Source organism: Sitophilus oryzae, unplaced genomic scaffold (assembly GCF_002938485.1).
Source record: "Sitophilus oryzae breed Bouriz unplaced genomic scaffold, Soryzae_2.0 scaffold_1442_pilon_pilon, whole genome shotgun sequence".
Lineage (NCBI taxonomy): Eukaryota > Metazoa > Arthropoda > Insecta > Coleoptera > Curculionidae > Sitophilus > Sitophilus oryzae.
The window spans coordinates 4,700,241-4,717,604 of record NW_022146107.1 but is presented as its reverse complement, the minus strand read 5'-3'; the positions used below and the strand labels follow the sequence as shown (position 1 = coordinate 4,717,604).

The 17,364-nt window shown below is 29.5% G+C and overlaps 2 protein-coding genes across 2 annotated transcripts; one reads left to right on the top strand and one right to left on the bottom strand.

The window, feature by feature from the left end:
* The first annotated feature begins 8,730 nt into the window (after positions 1 to 8,730).
* LOC115877104 (thioredoxin-2) lies at positions 8,731 to 15,739 on the top strand. The gene is made up of 3 exons (XM_030893195.1): positions 8,731 to 8,886; positions 13,477 to 13,620; positions 15,242 to 15,739. The coding sequence occupies exons 1-3, from the start codon at positions 8,863 to 8,865 to the stop codon at positions 15,389 to 15,391; spliced, it is 318 nt and encodes a 105-aa protein (XP_030749055.1). The 5' UTR covers positions 8,731 to 8,862; the 3' UTR covers positions 15,392 to 15,739.
* Positions 15,740 to 15,881: 142 nt separating this feature from the next.
* On the bottom strand, positions 15,882 to 17,173 carry LOC115877103 (uridine diphosphate glucose pyrophosphatase NUDT14-like). Its single transcript, XM_030893194.1, has one exon. The coding sequence runs from the start codon at positions 16,773 to 16,775 to the stop codon at positions 16,137 to 16,139; it is 639 nt and encodes a 212-aa protein (XP_030749054.1). The 5' UTR covers positions 16,776 to 17,173; the 3' UTR covers positions 15,882 to 16,136.
* Between the last annotated feature and the right edge of the window lie 191 nt (positions 17,174 to 17,364).

Genomic DNA, 17,364 nt, shown 5'->3' with positions numbered 1-17,364 from the left:
TAAATAAAATGAACAATTTTTCCACTTTCATGATCAAAGGCTTTTAAATGGGTAAATAATTTCGAGTTATCCAGATTCGGATTCTTTTGCAAATTTTAGACAAATATCACATTGATGTATTTGAAGACCCTTTTTAATGATGTAATGACATAATTAAACAGCATTTTGAGTTGAAAAACATTTCTCAGAGGCTGTTTGATATAATGAAAACTATAAAATTTGACCACCCATGTGAGAAATTTCCTCTTGTTTACATCATTAAATGATTTATTAGATTGAAAATATTTGATGTATTAAAGTTTACAAATAAAGATTTATATAGTCGAAAAAAGTGCGATAGAACCAATAGAAAGGTAACTATTTTGTCACATTTTTAATTAAATTTTGTTAAATAAATTAATTTTTTATACTATAAATATCTTTTTTTTCCTTATAAATAAACACATTTGCATCCCATTTTAAATAAGATATACAAATTTTTTTAAAAAGAAACATATAACCACGCACTATGTCATTCCAGCAAGCGAATACGACACAGCATAGGTTTCCGGACTAAACGACTGGTGTATTTACACCACTCAATAGGCGTGTCGGGTTTGCCGAGCGGTTTCCGATGCAGTCGCTTTCTTTCGCATCTGTTATAGGTAATTTGTGGCGCAGTGCCTAAAGTTTTCGACCACGAACCGAGGATTCAGAGTTCGAATCCGGGTAAAGGCAAAGACTTTTTTATATTATTTTCGTTTATATTCTTATAGTAAAGTATTAAATAGTTGTTTTTTTTTAATCACCAGAATTATTTAATACTTTACTATCGGAATATAAACGAAAATAAAATAAAAAAAAGTCTTTGCCCTGACCTGGATTGAACTCTGACCGGTTCGTTCGGAAACTCTACGCACTACGCTATGGTTCATTATGTTCGATTTATATGCAATACTAGAATTTATAGAACTAAATTAAAAAAAATATATAGGATCTTCTTATTCCGATGCGCAGTAATGTACGCAACGGGTATCGGCAGCCAGACGGGCCGCATGCTGTTCCAGAGAGCATAGTAAAAGATATATCAAAGAGTCAGACGTCTTAAAATACTTTCTCGAAAACGTTGCTAGCTCTTAGACTATAATTAACCATAACGGCTCTAATATATACAGAATCGACAAAAACTTAATAGCCTACTGATATATTTGTAACAATCAAAATATAGAGCTTAAAAATGTATTGTATATTAATTAAAAAAAAAGAAATATTTATATAAAAAAAAGTAATAATATTATATAAAAAAGCACGTATTATTATTGTGAAAAAGTGACAAAACTAAAGCTTTAAAAATTACACGTTACTTCGTAGGGTTAAGAATTAAGAGTAGTTAATACATAATTGTTGCCAAAATATATTGTGATTTAAAAAATATATTATATATTTACACATACAGTGTGTCAAAATATTTTTATACATATGAGAAATAATAAAAGGTTCTTGGTTCTTGTGGTACTTGGTATATTGTACTGGTATCTTGTGGTGTATATTATTGCATTTTTGGCTTCCTTTCAGATCACCATACATAATTCTAAGATAGGAGTAAATAATATATTTCGATAGTTTCAGAGATATTAGTAAATAAATAAAAAATATATTTTTTTGCAAAAAATGCAAGAACTTTCCTGAAATCAAAACTATAAATATGAGGTATTTACTTTAGATGTTACAGGATGTTCAAAATTCTACGCCAAACAGAAAAAAATATATTTTTTGTAGATTTTCTTAAATAACTGAAGATCTGTTAGAGGTATCGTAAAAACGGTTTGTGTTAGTGGATTCTACGTAAAATTAACTATAAAAATATTTTAGTTGCAGTCTGAGTTAAGTCCCCGACTGAATTTTTTCAAAAAATTTGATTGATACTTGAAAACAAAGAACTACAACCAATTAGGAACATTAAACAGCGATTATAAAATTAAATAGTTATAATAACGAAAAACATGATTTGTTTTTGTAAGAGACTGGATATTTTAGAAATCTTTTAGATAAATATTTTTTGTACATTGAATTTTTCTTGCGGTTGAATAATGACAATAGCTATAATCACAGATCCCAGCTGCAACCAGTAAAAGGAAGTGTGGTTTTCAAGATAAACAAAACTTGGTGGACAATGGAAAATTCGAATACAATATACAATATACATTAAAAAAAACAAAGAAAAATTATTTTATATTTTAGAAAGTTTGGCGTAGAATTTTGAACACCCTGTATGATTTAAGATTACGATATTCATAGCAAAGTAAAAGTACAGACCTTCTTAAGTAAATACCAATTTCAGAACTGTTCTTGAATTTTTAATATTTTTTAAAAAAAAAAGTCGAAAAAAATATATTTATTTATTATTTATTTATGAATATCTCTGGAACTATCAAAAATCAAAACATATTTAAAAATATCTTAGGGTTTAAGGTGATTAAAAAGGAAGCCAATGCAATAATATGCAGGGTGTTCCAATTAAAAAAAATCATCCCGATCCACTCGCACTTTGTTGAGCTACCCTGTAGAGGTTAAATTATTTTCCTGAAATACTGTATCCAAAAAATCCAAAAAAAAAACAACGTGAGCGATGGCTGTGAAATGAAGATCGCTGTCATTTTATATGTAAATTTATATGGGAAATGTCATCGATCGTCATTTCTAGGCCAACTGGACGCCGTTTTTTTTTCCATCATACGGTACATCCTAATATGTATATACTTTAGGTTTGCATTTAAACAAAATTCCTAAGTTTTTTATGTTAGGAGCTACAGCAGTAACAACAATGTGCATTTTTGATAAATTTATGTAGTTTGTTTTTTAGAAAATTTACTTAAATTTCTACAAATAATTTATCGAATTTTATACAGGGTGCTCATAAAAGTGTTGCAAATATTACGTTAACAAAACTATAAACTATAAAAAGTCGATTTTTAAAAGGGAAGGGCCATTTTTTCTCATATGTAATTGAATATATTGAACACACTTAACTATTATTACAGCACGATATGTAGATAATGCACATTACAGTATTAGGCAAAACCAAAGGAAGAATTGCATTTTTACAGATCTATAAAAAATTACAATTTTAAAAAGATTAAAATCTTAAGCTCCGTCTACACATAACGTTTTACGTGTCAGGCAAGACGGATTAAAAACTAATACACTGAAAATTTTACCTATCGTTAAATCAACCTTCATCATAACAATCATTTTCAGCTTATTCAACCATTTTCAATTATGATGTATTTTTTAACCTGTTACATTTTTTGAATAATTCTTGTAACTTCGAAATTAAAAACTAATAAATAAAAAAAGTAACTTTTTATTCAGTGCAGGTAAAACGGCAGTACACTGAAAAATATCTCCATTTTTGTCATCCGCACACAAAAAAAAATTCTTGATACGTTTTGACTGAACCGGTAAACCGTTACGTGTAGATGGGACTTTAAATTAAATACGTTATTGTAAACTGCGTACATATACCATTTCCGGCAATTTTTTTACGTAAATAAATAAAGCAGCCATTTTATTTATTTACTTGCAAACAGAGGATATAGTTAAACATGTATAATCAGTATTATTGACGTTATATTTAGTATTATTGAACATGTGAAACACATAGGTATATACATAGATATATGTTTGTGGTTAAACAAGAAAATCGCGCTGTTTGTGATACTTATATACAGAGTTTTTGGCCTTATTTAAATAAATACTTGTAGCTATGTAATAATTAAATATATATAAGATTCCTTCTCTATTACCTAGTCTAGTACATAGATGTAAATAAAATTAAAAGTGCTTTTTCAAAAACTATTTTTAAATTTAAGTGTGATCCACACGCAACGACTTACCGTACGAATTGCTGGCGTCATTTGAACGTCATTTGAATAACTGGCCACACGCTCTCTCTATGTTTTATTTGCAACGTTTTGAGGACACGCGACGCACAGTGGTTCAGATTGCCAAAAAGTGGCGCATAGGATATTTTTAATTTTATTACAAATTCTAGACTTATTAGGTTTAATGGCGGATTTATTAACATGACAAAGATAGTCCAAGGAATAAACAAAATATATTTCAGACTATGTTTGTTTAATATAAAAATATTAAAAAAGGGGGATTTTCTATGAATTTTAGTCAAAAATTATAGTTTTTAAAAAGGTTTGAAAAATGCTTCGAACCTAGTCAAAAAAGAATACCCATTAGGTTCTCTCGTCTAAATTAAAGAAAAAAACATAAATTGCAATATGCATTAAATGGAGTCTTCAAACTCATTTTCTTCATGACACGATTCACCACCACTTCCTTCTAGTTCTTCTTCACTATCCTATTGACAATAATATTCTGTTGCCATATGAGTGTCATCTGCGGGTAAATCTTCACCTATTTTTAGTGGCGACTACTTTCTCTGGAGATTCAAACCCTAGTTGGACTGCTTTTGCCGTCTCATTGTTATGTTCCTTCCTTAAACTAGAAACTGTAGCATATGCCAGAACTTCCGAGGTGTAAGAATCTCTAATTTCTAGAAATAAATTGATTTTTAATCTTTGCCATTAATTAAAAGCAATAATGCAATATTTGCAGCATTATGTAGATAAAAAAAAATATGTTTTTTTCTGTAAGATATTATAAATTAATTTCTTGGCAATATATACATTTGGTCTCTTTATATTTTTGGGACTTGGACAATTCTGAAAAAATATTTTTTCTTGAAGGGCCAGGGTCATCAAAAGATTGATTCTCTTCCATTTGAAGTAAATTTTTATTCAGCCAGAGACAACTGTTGGAAATAAAACTGCTCCAAGTATAATTACATTTCCTCCACTTTTCTGACCATTTATAAACAAAATTTTTAATTTGCTTTTTTTTTCGATAATATGTTAGGAATATTATTATCACACAAAAATGAAATAATTTCATCAATAATATCCGCTTCTGACCTATTATTCATACCCATTTTCAAAAACCTCTCACATATTGCTTATTGTTCCTAAAAATAAAAGGAATAGAGTACGGGAGGAACATGTGAGTCTCTATAGTTACACTTTTACCACTCCAGAGAAAATTATCCATGGAACAAAAATCAGACTACTGGTCAATTTAAAATTCTAATTTATATATCATCTACCTCGGGGTCTCTTGGGGTAAGATACTTGTAGTAAATTAAACTTGGTATAATACCTTTTAAATATTATAAAATACAGAAGCAGAGATCTGCGGAGTTCTAAAGATAGGCAATTTCAAAGTTTAATTTTTTCAAAATAACGCTCTGCTATGTTTGTGGTAACTACTAGCTTCATAAAAAAATATTTAAGTTAATAAAATTCTCTTAAAAAGTACTTACCTTGGTCTTCAAAATCCATTATAATTTAATTTATTTCCAAGTCTCTGAACTAAGAACCAAAATATATTAGCAACACTAAACCATTATCAGCAAATAAATAATATATTTAAACTACAAAATCTAACGAAAACAACATTCCTATACGCTTTTTTATTACGATTAAAAAGTGGATCGTGATAAATTTGAATAAATGGACCTATCATCTGTTGAAAATAACATCATTGTTGAAATTTCCGAAATTTTTTTCTTGATCCCTATGCGTCAATTTTTTTGAATCTGAACCAATGTGCGACGCAAGCAAGTCGTACGGTAAGTCGTTACGTGTAGACCACACTTAACGTAAACACGTTTTTTAAATGTTACTTATTTTAAATTATTGATTTATCTCCACTAGCACTTCACATGATAAATTTTATCATTAATTATACTTTTATCACTTTGCTAGAGATTTGAGATAAAAATTCCTTTTTATAATTATTCTTTAACAATTAAAATATAATATGATTTTTGCTGAGTAATTTTGATAATAATATGATATTTCTCAAAGTACCTACATACTTATATTTTTTATTTTTATATTTGTATTATAGACTTTTTTTAGATTTTTTACAATTAATTCTGTACAGATTGGGCCAAATTGGACACTTTTAAAAAAAGGAAACCTCTTTTCTACAGGAGATAGACGAAAATTAATATTGGTGTCTGGAGCTCAATTTTTATCAAAAACATGATGGTGAAACCGCATATCAATATCTGTTACCGTTTCGGAGTTTTTTTCAAAAATGTGCATTTTTAACAAATTGCTGTATCTTTTTTGATATGAAAAATTTTGTATTTTTATGAAAAAATTTCCAAAGCACCTTTTTACGTAGAATTTAATGGTTTAAGTATAATTTTTTTAAAATTAATAGGTACTTAATTTAAGAGTTATCAACCCAAAAATTATAACTAACTCTATAACTAATATATATAACTAACTAACTAACTATATAAACTAACTCTATAACTAACTCTTTTGATAAAAATTGACTCCAGTCACCGATATTAGTTTTCGTCTATCTCCTATAGAAAAGGGTGTTTCCCTTTAAAAGCGTCCAGTTTGACCCACCCTGTACATAGTAACTGAGTTATCTTATGGGTACAGTTTGTTCACGCATCGTTCATCGTTACGTCATCATCATTTGTCACATACACATATGAGTTTTAGAGTGTATCTGAGATCAGCTCATATTGATGTTTATATGTTTTAATTTTGACATTGATCGATGTCCATAGATTGATGGCCGTCAATAAAATTATAACCCCAAATCAAATGACAATGACAATGACAAAATGACTAAAAAAATATGCAGTAATTTACAAAATGCCGTAATGACGTCACCAATCTCTATCATCTGGTTATTAAGTGATTGAAAGTGTTCGACAATATATGACGTGACGATGAACGATGCCTGAACAAACTATACGTCTGGTCTCTTTATCTATGACGTCATTTTCAGCGAAATGCGCGTACCTGTATTTATTTTATGCAGTCAACCATACTGTATAAATTATACTTTAATTAAACTATATACAAATACGTCCATATAAAGAATTTCTAAAAGCTTTATGAACTTCCTCTATTTTTATAAGCTTCTTAAAAACACTCTGTATTTTTATAAACATTGTTTACTTTATTTTATGATCGAAAAATTTTATGATCAAGGTGTATTTGACCGTTAAAAAAATTCTAATTTAATTTTCATACAGATTTGATTACGAACATGTCATTTTGCATAGCTAGCTTGATCATAATTTTTTCTTCATCATACTGTATAATATGTATTAACAAAGAAAAAATGCATCTATTAAATAGATATTTTTTATTAATAACGTTTAATAGGTACTTATAGAACTTCTTGAACTTCAATGTCTAAAATGCTACCTACATACTATTTCAAATTGAATTATTGTATATTAAATAAATATAATATACATATACAGTTTCATTATATATAACTAGAGTTTTATTAATAAAAATAAGGCTGCGTAAACTCCCTTTTAACCTATGTATTTGTTTTATGTTAAAAAGTTACGAAAATAAGTATAGAGTATAGAGTACTGTATATTTTTAGAAAGCTCATAATAAGACAAATAAAATAAAAAATTAATACACAGGGTGTCCCACTTAAAAAAAAAACAATAGATTGAGTCATATTTTGAAAATGACAGTTTTCAGCGACGGACTAGTTACGCCACTGGATTTTACTCTGTGCAGGGTGGGCCAAATTGGACATTTTTAATGGGAAACACCCTTTTCTATAGGAATAGGAGGTAGGCGAAAACTAATATCGGTGTCTGGAGCTCAATTTTTATCAAAAACATGATGGTAAAAACCGCATATCGATATCTGTTACGGTTTCGAAATTACGGCGTGTTTTTTAAAAATGTACATTTTTGAAAAATCGCTGTAACTTTTTTGTCATGGAAAATTTTGTATTTTTATGAAAAGATTTTCTCGTCTTGCTTGAAAAATATGTTTTCGAGTTCAATTAGGGGCAATAAGGGGTCCAAAGCCTACTAGTTAAAAGTGGCGAACTTTTAAAAATTCTGTGTTTCGAAGATGACTATAACAAAATTAAATAAGTAATAAGTAATTTTAAGTTCTTTTCAGTTAACTAAAATATACAGGGTGTCACAAATAAAAAAAAATTCTGTTGATAACTCTTAATAAATTATTAATTTAAAAAAAATTATACTCAAAACATTAAATTCTACGTAAAAAGGAGCTTTGGAAATGTTTTCATAGAAATGCAAAATTTTCCATAACAAAAAAGTTACAGCGATTTGTTAAAATTGCACATTCTTGAAAAACACCCCGTAACTCCGAAACAGTCACAGATATCGATGTTTTTGATTGCGGTTTTCATTATCATGTTATTGATAACCAAAAAAAGGGTGTTTCCAAATTTTCGCTTTAAAAGTGTCCAATTTCGCCCAACCTGTACGGGTAAAACTGACAGGTAAAACTTTAGGTGTAGACATGGCTTAATACAATAAAACCACCACCTTAGATTTCCATTAAATTACGTCATAAAATACTTTTAATAAACCGAAACCCCGTATAAAAAATATACAGTCCCCAAACATTAGTAATAAAACAAAATGCAAGTCACATTCATTGATCATTCTAGAATATCTTCATCCTTCCTCTATCCTTTTTCCTCGTACACGTAAAACAGGGAAATAGATAACTCCAAAACGTACTCGACAAATAATACCTTTTTATCGATGACGGCGTAAGAATATGCAACCAACAAACACATACGTCCAAAGCTGCCGTCCTTTACTAAACGTCAAAATTAGACAGAGATAAAAGATCGCCGTAAGATAAGCGAGAAGGTTAACTTGTTTTGTATTTCAGTCGGCCGAATTTGTCAAATCGAGGTATTGTTGAGAGGTTTCCGTAACAGTTTTTCAAAGTTACTATTAAAACTCTTTTTAAAGCAACGAAAATGGTTACCTACATTAAAGACAAGGTACGTACAAGTTTAGATCTACAACTATTACACGCGAGCATTGGTTTAACAGAAAAATGTCGGCAAACTTATATATTACCGAATGTTATAGTGTCAATTCCACGTTTTTTTATTACAAACCTAGATTTCTTAACCATGTTTTAATTATTGTTTCTCTGTAAAATTGCGTAGTATTTAGAAAGTTAGATGTGAGCTATTTTGTAAGAAAATACCAAGGACAAGGCCTTATAGGTATGTCGGTGTAAAAAATACGTTAAAATGCAGGTAATTTTAATTATGATGCCTGAAATTTTACCATATAATGTGGATTTTCCTGTAAAATTGGTACCTAGAATACCTATATAGTTAGTTTAGTCGTTCTTAACAAAAATCGTGATTATAATAGATCTATGAGCAATATAATTGTGACATCATAAATACTAGTCATTTTTATAAGGAATTCTAAAAATTAGTTACACTTATTTTTCAGGGATTTTTGGGGTAAAAAACCAAGGGAGTTTGTCACAAAACAAACGTTTTTTAATCGTTCTTTAATCACATAATGCCTCTTATCTATTTATCACCGCTATCATTTTTCCTTAATGGCAAAAACTGATAAACTATGAATGATTTTTTAATTCTATTGAAGCACCATTGTAAATTATTAACTTGTCATCGTATAATATAGATAAAATACAATATACATACCGCATACATTTTTCAGATTTGAATACACTCAAGTACCTATTATAGTACATACCAGGTACATACCAATTAAACTTTTAGTCACGTGATTGCTTGACCGGCACAGCCACTTTGCAATTTGCCCACTTTTACATATTTTCTTTTAATCAAAATATTTTAGGAGACAGAAATAAATTAATTGTAAATAAATAAACAGTTATCATTTACATGAACAAAACTCACCTCCTTAACAGTACTTAAGTGACATAAAGGGCCACTACTATCGCTTTCCCGTTCAAAATATTCTAATAAGGTTGCGATGCTTGTTTTGCATTGGCTATTAAGCTGTCTTGTACACTTCGCACTAAAAGATGTTCTAAAGAGAACAAAGTTCGACTGTAAGTTCTGCTATAGTCTGTGAAACGAATAACTTTGAATTTGACAGTTCCCGCGGGCTTTTCTAGTGTTAATTTTATTAGGTTAGCAACTTGCGGCCATGCTGACGCAATGCCGTCTCTAATAGAACAGCCTCGGAGAGAGATTTATGACGTCACGCTAGTTAGATACTACGGATTAATAAATATGTTGTAGAATACATGGAAAACATAATAATTCCTCGTATTTTTGGTTTGTATTTTAAAAATGATATAGTTTACATGAAATATACATAATATACAGTTAATAAATACAATATATATATATATATATATATATATATATATATATATATATATATATATATATATATATATATATATATATACCTATTTATAGTAATAAATAACTTTCGGAAATAAACCAAATAAACTATGAACCATACAAATGCAGCAAATGTTTTACAATATACAAATAATGAATAGGAATAGGTACATAAGGTAATGGGTAAAATGTAAAATATATTTTAAATTTTTGGGTTTGAAAATCGATCTAATTTAACAAACAACATTCAATATCTACTACTTACTATGGCTGAAATCGTATTCCATAGTCAATGTAGATAGTTTTAGTGTTAAGAATAATAATTTAAAAAAATACGTGGTCATCTTGCGATTTTGTTGTCGATGCAATTTTGTGGTCTAATGAAGCATTTTATAATAAATTGTGATTGAATCCTCTCTCTCAAGTTATTTACTTATAACATATTGGCTTAAAACACCATTCTTTTAGTTTTTTTAAGAATTAGGTAGATCCGTGGCTAACGTCATATTCAAGGCCTGACTGTTTTGACAGTTCTACCGAAGTGGTCGAGAATTAGTAGTCCTAAACAAACCAATTGTTTTCATTAGTTTCGCAACAAATCTGTGTTTTTTACGCGTTTCTATGCTAATAAAATTATACTAAATAATTTTGAGTGAATAGTGAACTATCTAGATCCGATTCATAACATCGTACCCGCGAAAAAAAACCATACTTTCGGTAAAAATTATAGTAACACGGCGATGCCGGCTGTGTGTCCGGACTAGGAAAAAGTTGGGGAATTTATATAAAAACATAATTAATAGCATTTGTGTTAGTGTATAGTGTTAAACCAACGTAAGTGACGTGTATTTTTAGGTAAAACAGTTGTCGTTTCTTTATTTTTACTTTGTGAAATAAAAAATGCCGCGACATTGTTCTGTGTCTGTGCCTTGTAGCAGCAATTATAATAAGTCCTCAGGATCTGTCTACATTCTCTTTCCCAACAATATTAACTGTAACTAAGTCACGTTCAAAACCTACAGAAGATGCTGTGCCTACAATTTTTCCAAATCAACCCTCTTATATGACTGTGCATGTTCCCATAAAGAGAAAACATCCCGATGAAAGAAAGATTTGGAAATTCAGGATGAAATAAATATTGAATATAATTATTATTATTATGAAATGGCAATATATTTTAAAGAAATTAAATGAATTGTACTTTATTTCAGTATTTTATATAAAAAAAATATCTTTATCTTTTTATTTACGATTTATGGAAATGGTTACTTGAACATCGAAGTACAAATTACTTAATGATAATAGTTAATTCTACCTGATATCCATATTTTTCAAATATGTTAGGCAAATTTTTACAATTATTTTTAATTAAACTTTAAAATGTATTCTGCCCTTATCATATACAATACATTTTCTTAACTTGTCGATAAAGTATAGTTTTCAAATTTTTTAATATTTGGAAACTTTATCACAAGGTATATTATTACTAGCTGCTAAATACTCGCTAACGCAATTTTAGGACATGCTTTTTATTATCTGGATTTTATTCTGTTCATCTTATGCTGTTGTTTATTTCATATTAATATTCGTGTTTTAGATCTAAATTTTAATGCTATTCAATTACTTTAACGCAATAAAAAGTTAATGTTATTTTTTAATACCTTTGTGTATAATATTTTTCATATTTATATCTGGCAAAACTATCAATAAATAGTATTATTTATGCAAAAACTATATGCAGTACCATATGGCACAATTCAAAAGCCCGACTATTGCGGTGACGTCACAAATCGATGTCTCTGGCCTGTATCTCATGTTGGTTATGGTAGATCCGTAGAAAGAGTACCTACTCTTTCTACAACCTCCGTATCTGTATAAAACTACTAAGTAAAAAATATACATTATTCATCAATACCTGTAATCATTGACATAAATTAAACTTAATTTATAAGTTAACTAAATAGTTATTAGTCTGAAATAATAAATTTGAAATGTTTTTATGCCAAAAGTTCAACAGAAACTGTTTTATCATAATTATTGTTTTCAAGAACAAATTATTATTAATTTAAAAAAAAAGTTCACAAATTTATCACTTCGATGTTGTTTTGTTTGTTGTTTATTTTTTGTCAATAATGATGTATTGATTGTTTCCTCTCTAAATATCTTGAGAACGGTTGCTCGTAGCGATTTTTACCAAGAAACGTTTTTTTACGAAAAAAATGATGAAAATATATATTTTTTCACTCAGTAGTTTTATACAGGTACGAACGAAAAGTTATTACTCTTCAAAACAGTTAAAACGCAAGTAGGTGGCGCCCCCTACAAGTAGGAGTCATATTGACATCGAAATCAAATTTCTCATATCAAAAAATACCCAGATACTAATTTTCATCGAAATATCGACTTCAAAAAAAAAGTTCAGAAATTATTTGGAAAACCCCGAAATAAAAATGAAACTTCTACACCCTGTATATACATAGGACTTTATGAATTCTAGTCTACACCCTGTATATAAATAATCCATACAGAGCCTAAAACAAACTTTCACGAACCAATATTTGATTTGCACTTTTCATTTCTAAATGTTTGTATCGCAACTTAATCATATTTAAGCCGTTTATGTATTTATTGACCCTCCTCAAGCACGAAATAAAGTTTCATGTCACAAATCCATTAAATTTATTATTACCTGTGAAGGTGAAGCGTCGCTCTTGGTTAAAACAGTAATTCATGACCTAATGCGCATAATATATAAATAAATAAATAAATAAATAACGTCTTTATTTTTTACTCGGCGAAATTCAGCAGAGCTGTTAAGTTAACCGAGCATATAAAAAAAGTAAATAATATAATACATTCTTAAAAAATAACATTCAAAGAAAAAAGAATTAGTAAGAAAAATGAAAAGTAACAATATACTTAAAGTATTAACAATATACATAAGTTAAAGCAAAAACAGTAAAAAATGAAAATTGTTCCGTAAAGGATACAAAAATTAATAAATCAAATTATTGTGTAATTCTATATCCGCTCAACATATAAGTTTTTAATTTTGTTTTGAAAGTGAACGTCTTTAAATCAAGGGAGTATAGATTCAAGTTGGAATTGTACATCTTGGTGAATATACCTTTATCCTATTTTTTTCCTGGGATTTATTTATGTCAGCAACTATAAATAAATAATTAGAATACAAATCAGTAAATATATTTCCTTTTTTTTCTTTTACAGAATGACTTACAGCAAAAACTGACTGATGCTGGAGATCAGTTGGTAGTCATTGACTTCTTCGCCACCTGGTGTGGACCCTGTCGAATAATTTCTCCAAAATTGGAGGAATTGGCCACCGAATACACAAACGTCCACATATTGAAGGTAATAATATGTCATTTTTAAAATATTATAGGCTTGGTGCATTCTCCGTCGGTGCTGTCACCATCGGAGAATATCGTAAACAACCGGTATATACTTTTCATACCGGATACTTACGGTTTTTATTAGTATACTCTTTTACAAATATTTAAATAGTTATTTTTTGTAAACAAATGAGCTAGTCATATTATTAGTTTTAGCATCTGTACATTTTGTACATTTGTTAGTACAATATTGGGTTTAAAATTATTGTTACTGTATTTTCATAAAATCGTAAATATTTCAAAAACGGTAAGATTAAAGTGCGGTAAACCTTAATCAAATTTACCTTTATTTTAATTGTAGAAACTAAAAATGTAATAATATACAGGGTGTTCCATTTAAAAGAAAAAAACAATTTTCATATTTTTTATTTATTTGGGACACTTTGTACCTTTTGGAAATAATTTTAAATTGTAGCTAATCGTGTGGCTACAATACTCCGTGTCAAATGAGGTGAATAACCCTGTAGACACCCCCTAACGTCTTTTAGACTGTCTAGAGCACAGCCCGACTCTACTTAACAAGCTGTGAACAACCATTTGGCAACGCCGCAACCGGCAAGAGATTCAGATCAGTTTCTACCGAGCGCGAATGCACGACGCGACGATCGGCTCTTGAGGCGCGTATTTTTAAATTAATTTAAGGTTTGTCCAAATTGGCCACATAAACTAAAAAAAAAATTGCCGCATTACTTGTCAAAAACAGTCCCTATTCCCCGAAAAAGTCCCGCTGAAAGAACCAAAGATATGCTTAAATTGCTCAATTCGATCTTGCATTTTTTTTGGTTCTTTCAGAAGGATTTTTTCGGGGAACAGGGGCTGTTTTTGACAAGTAATGTGGCAAACTTGGAAAGATACTAGGTACTGTATTTAACTTTAGTCTAATTTCAGTAGGTACCTTTTGCATTGATCCATCTGGCAAGCGATAATCCTCCTCCCTAATAATGTCACTTTCTGCAAAATGCTTAGCACAAACCACAGAATATTTTGAGGGTGACCATGCCTCCCTAGGAATATTCCTAAGCCATTGGGCTTTAAGGTTTTCATCCTTTGGAAAGGTAAAAACAGATACCGCTAGTTCTCCTGCATCAAGACAAGTTTTATAATTGGATTTGCACCCAGGCACACAACAAGGACTTGGCATGGTAATTTTTGATTACAACAACAACTTTCAATAAATTGTTTTAAAAAGCACCACAAAATGTTCATTCGCCGCCGAATTTGCCGCCATTTTTTGAAGAAAGCATTTAACCTCGTTTATAACCCGGCGAATTTTTCACCCACGGATATTTGTTTTTACGCAATGTCTACGGAAAAAAATTGTCCCGGTAACTTACAAATCTCACGCAGTAAGACTTCTCACAACTTTAGTCTTTAACTAAATACTATTTTCTTTCAAAAAAAACGGATTTATTTACAAAAACATAACAGAGCAACAGGTCAATGAACGTAAATCATATTGCTAAACGTCTATCGATCGATCTGAAACCAGGGTTGCCAGATTTCCTTGTTCACGGCTTGTTAAGTAGAGTCGGGCTGTGTCTATAGTATAAAAGATAATTTTTTTCTCCTCGTTCTTTCAGGTTGATGTCGACGAGTGTGAAGACCTCGCGATGGAGTACAACATTTCCTCCATGCCTACCTTTGTTTTTATCAAAAACCAGAACGTCATTTTCACGTTTTCCGGCGCCAACTACGACAAATTGAAGGCATCCATCTTAGCACACCAATAGAGCTACATATATTCCTATAATATACTATATTTAATGTTTTTTAAAATGTGTGGTCTTTTAGATCTAAAAGCGTTTTGAAAATTATTTTTGCTAACAGTTTTTTTTATCAGTTATTAAATGTGGCTGTTAGACAGTAATATCATTTCATTAAAAATTCTTCAAAACTTTTATTTTGTTCATTGTGTTATTTTATTTCTTGAGATTGAGTGATTTTTTTATTAAAAAACTGCTTAAAATTATGTATCTATATGAAAGAAACTGTTTAGATTCATATTTTTTCATTAAATATGCCTACTTATTAATTTTGTAATATTACATACTTATACAATAAATTTTATGATGAACTTAGTTAATAGTAATATATACCTATACATTCTTTGTAGTGCCTATATTTGAGTGTTTTGTACACAAGTCTAAAAAATGTTTGCTTATTATGAAGTTGTACACTTTAAAACATTGAAATTAAAGGATTATTAAAACATGTTTTTACTCTTGTTCCTTCTTTATTAACTCATTTATTCTACATTATATATTACAATTATATTAATATACCTAATGTCTCTCCTATAGATCGGAAGGGATATTTCGACACATATACATTACAGACAGTGAATTGAATTGACAGATAACTGTCACTGTCATATATGTCCTCTTGTTGGATACCTTATTATTATATTTAGGATACAAAAAATATACTCTCTATTTTTTTCATTTATTATACTTATGATACTGACAAAAACTAAAGTTATATTTTATTATATTTATGATACAAAAACCAATTCAAACAATAAAGAAAATTAACAGGAGAACACACGTAACTCTGACTAGCATATTTAATAACATCGGCCACTTTCATTTCGACCACTTGTATATTTTCGTTTTCTTCTGAGCATCCTCCACCTTCATGGACTCTCTGATCCTCAGTAACTTCACAGTAGAACAATGTAGTTCGAGCACCGGTAGTTTCTGATAAATTACAGAAATTCGTTATTCTCTCTAGACTTTCTATGGGAACTTTATACCCACATTCTTCCAGAATTTCTTCTTGTGCTAGATTTTCAGGGGGCAAACTTTTGTCATCTAGTCCAGCGCAGAATTCCAAGGAAAATGCCAGATGTGCTGGGTATTTTGATACGTCTATTTTTCGATTTAGAGTCAGTCTCTCGCATTCATCTATGTTCTGGAAATATACTGAAGCTCTGAACTGTTTCACTAACACCAAAACATCATTGGTTTTGTTGTAGAGAATGATGATAACTCCGTTACGTTCCAGAAAAACATCAAAGCTTTTATTTCGATTGTTCTGAGTATATTTTAGCGTACCTGGAGTGGAGTAAATCGTAGGAATGAACTCCGTTACGAATACATCTGATATATCTTCCATTATTGTTAAAAACTTCTTACCAAGTTAACAGTCAAAACATAAGAAGAATACTGTTGGTGTAACAAGGCTTTCTTCAATAAAATAAAATCTCTTATAGATAAAGATTTAAATGGACTTATACTATCTGGAAATTTACTTTTTTCACAGATTGTTAACACTCATTTAACAATATTTACTAACAGAGATACAGCAATAAAATTCCACAAATGATATCATTTCTTTCAAAAATTTGGCACACGTGGCAAAAGATCAAGTCTTTTAATTATCAATAATTAAAAATCAGTCAAATATTTGCCAGTGGCGCGAAGTTTATATATCCCAATATTAATTAAGAAATGCACTTACGTAGGTATGAATAAAGGATAAACAAGCCAGATGAATAAAAAACTAATAAACCTGTAATAAAGTCAATAAAGATAAATTACTTGAAATGAAATAACAAACTAAAATTAAATAATAAAAATTATTTATGAATTATTTTATACAAAAATAAAGGACCACAGATTCATAGATCAGCTGATGAACTGTAGAAAGGACTTTTTCGATACTTCGCGGCTACCAGAGATATAGAGATAGGAAGAATGAATTT

Coding starts and splice junctions, on each gene's coding strand:
- LOC115877103 (XM_030893194.1), bottom strand. CDS start 16,775: ATGGAAGATATATCAGATGTATTCGTAACGGAGTTCATTCCTACGATT.
- LOC115877104 (XM_030893195.1), top strand. CDS start 8,863: ATGGTTACCTACATTAAAGACAAG. Junction 8,887..13,476: donor TTACCTACATTAAAGACAAG/GTACGTACAAGT, acceptor TTTCTTTTACAG/AATGACTTACAGCAAAAACT. Junction 13,621..15,241: donor CAAACGTCCACATATTGAAG/GTAATAATATGT, acceptor TCGTTCTTTCAG/GTTGATGTCGACGAGTGTGA.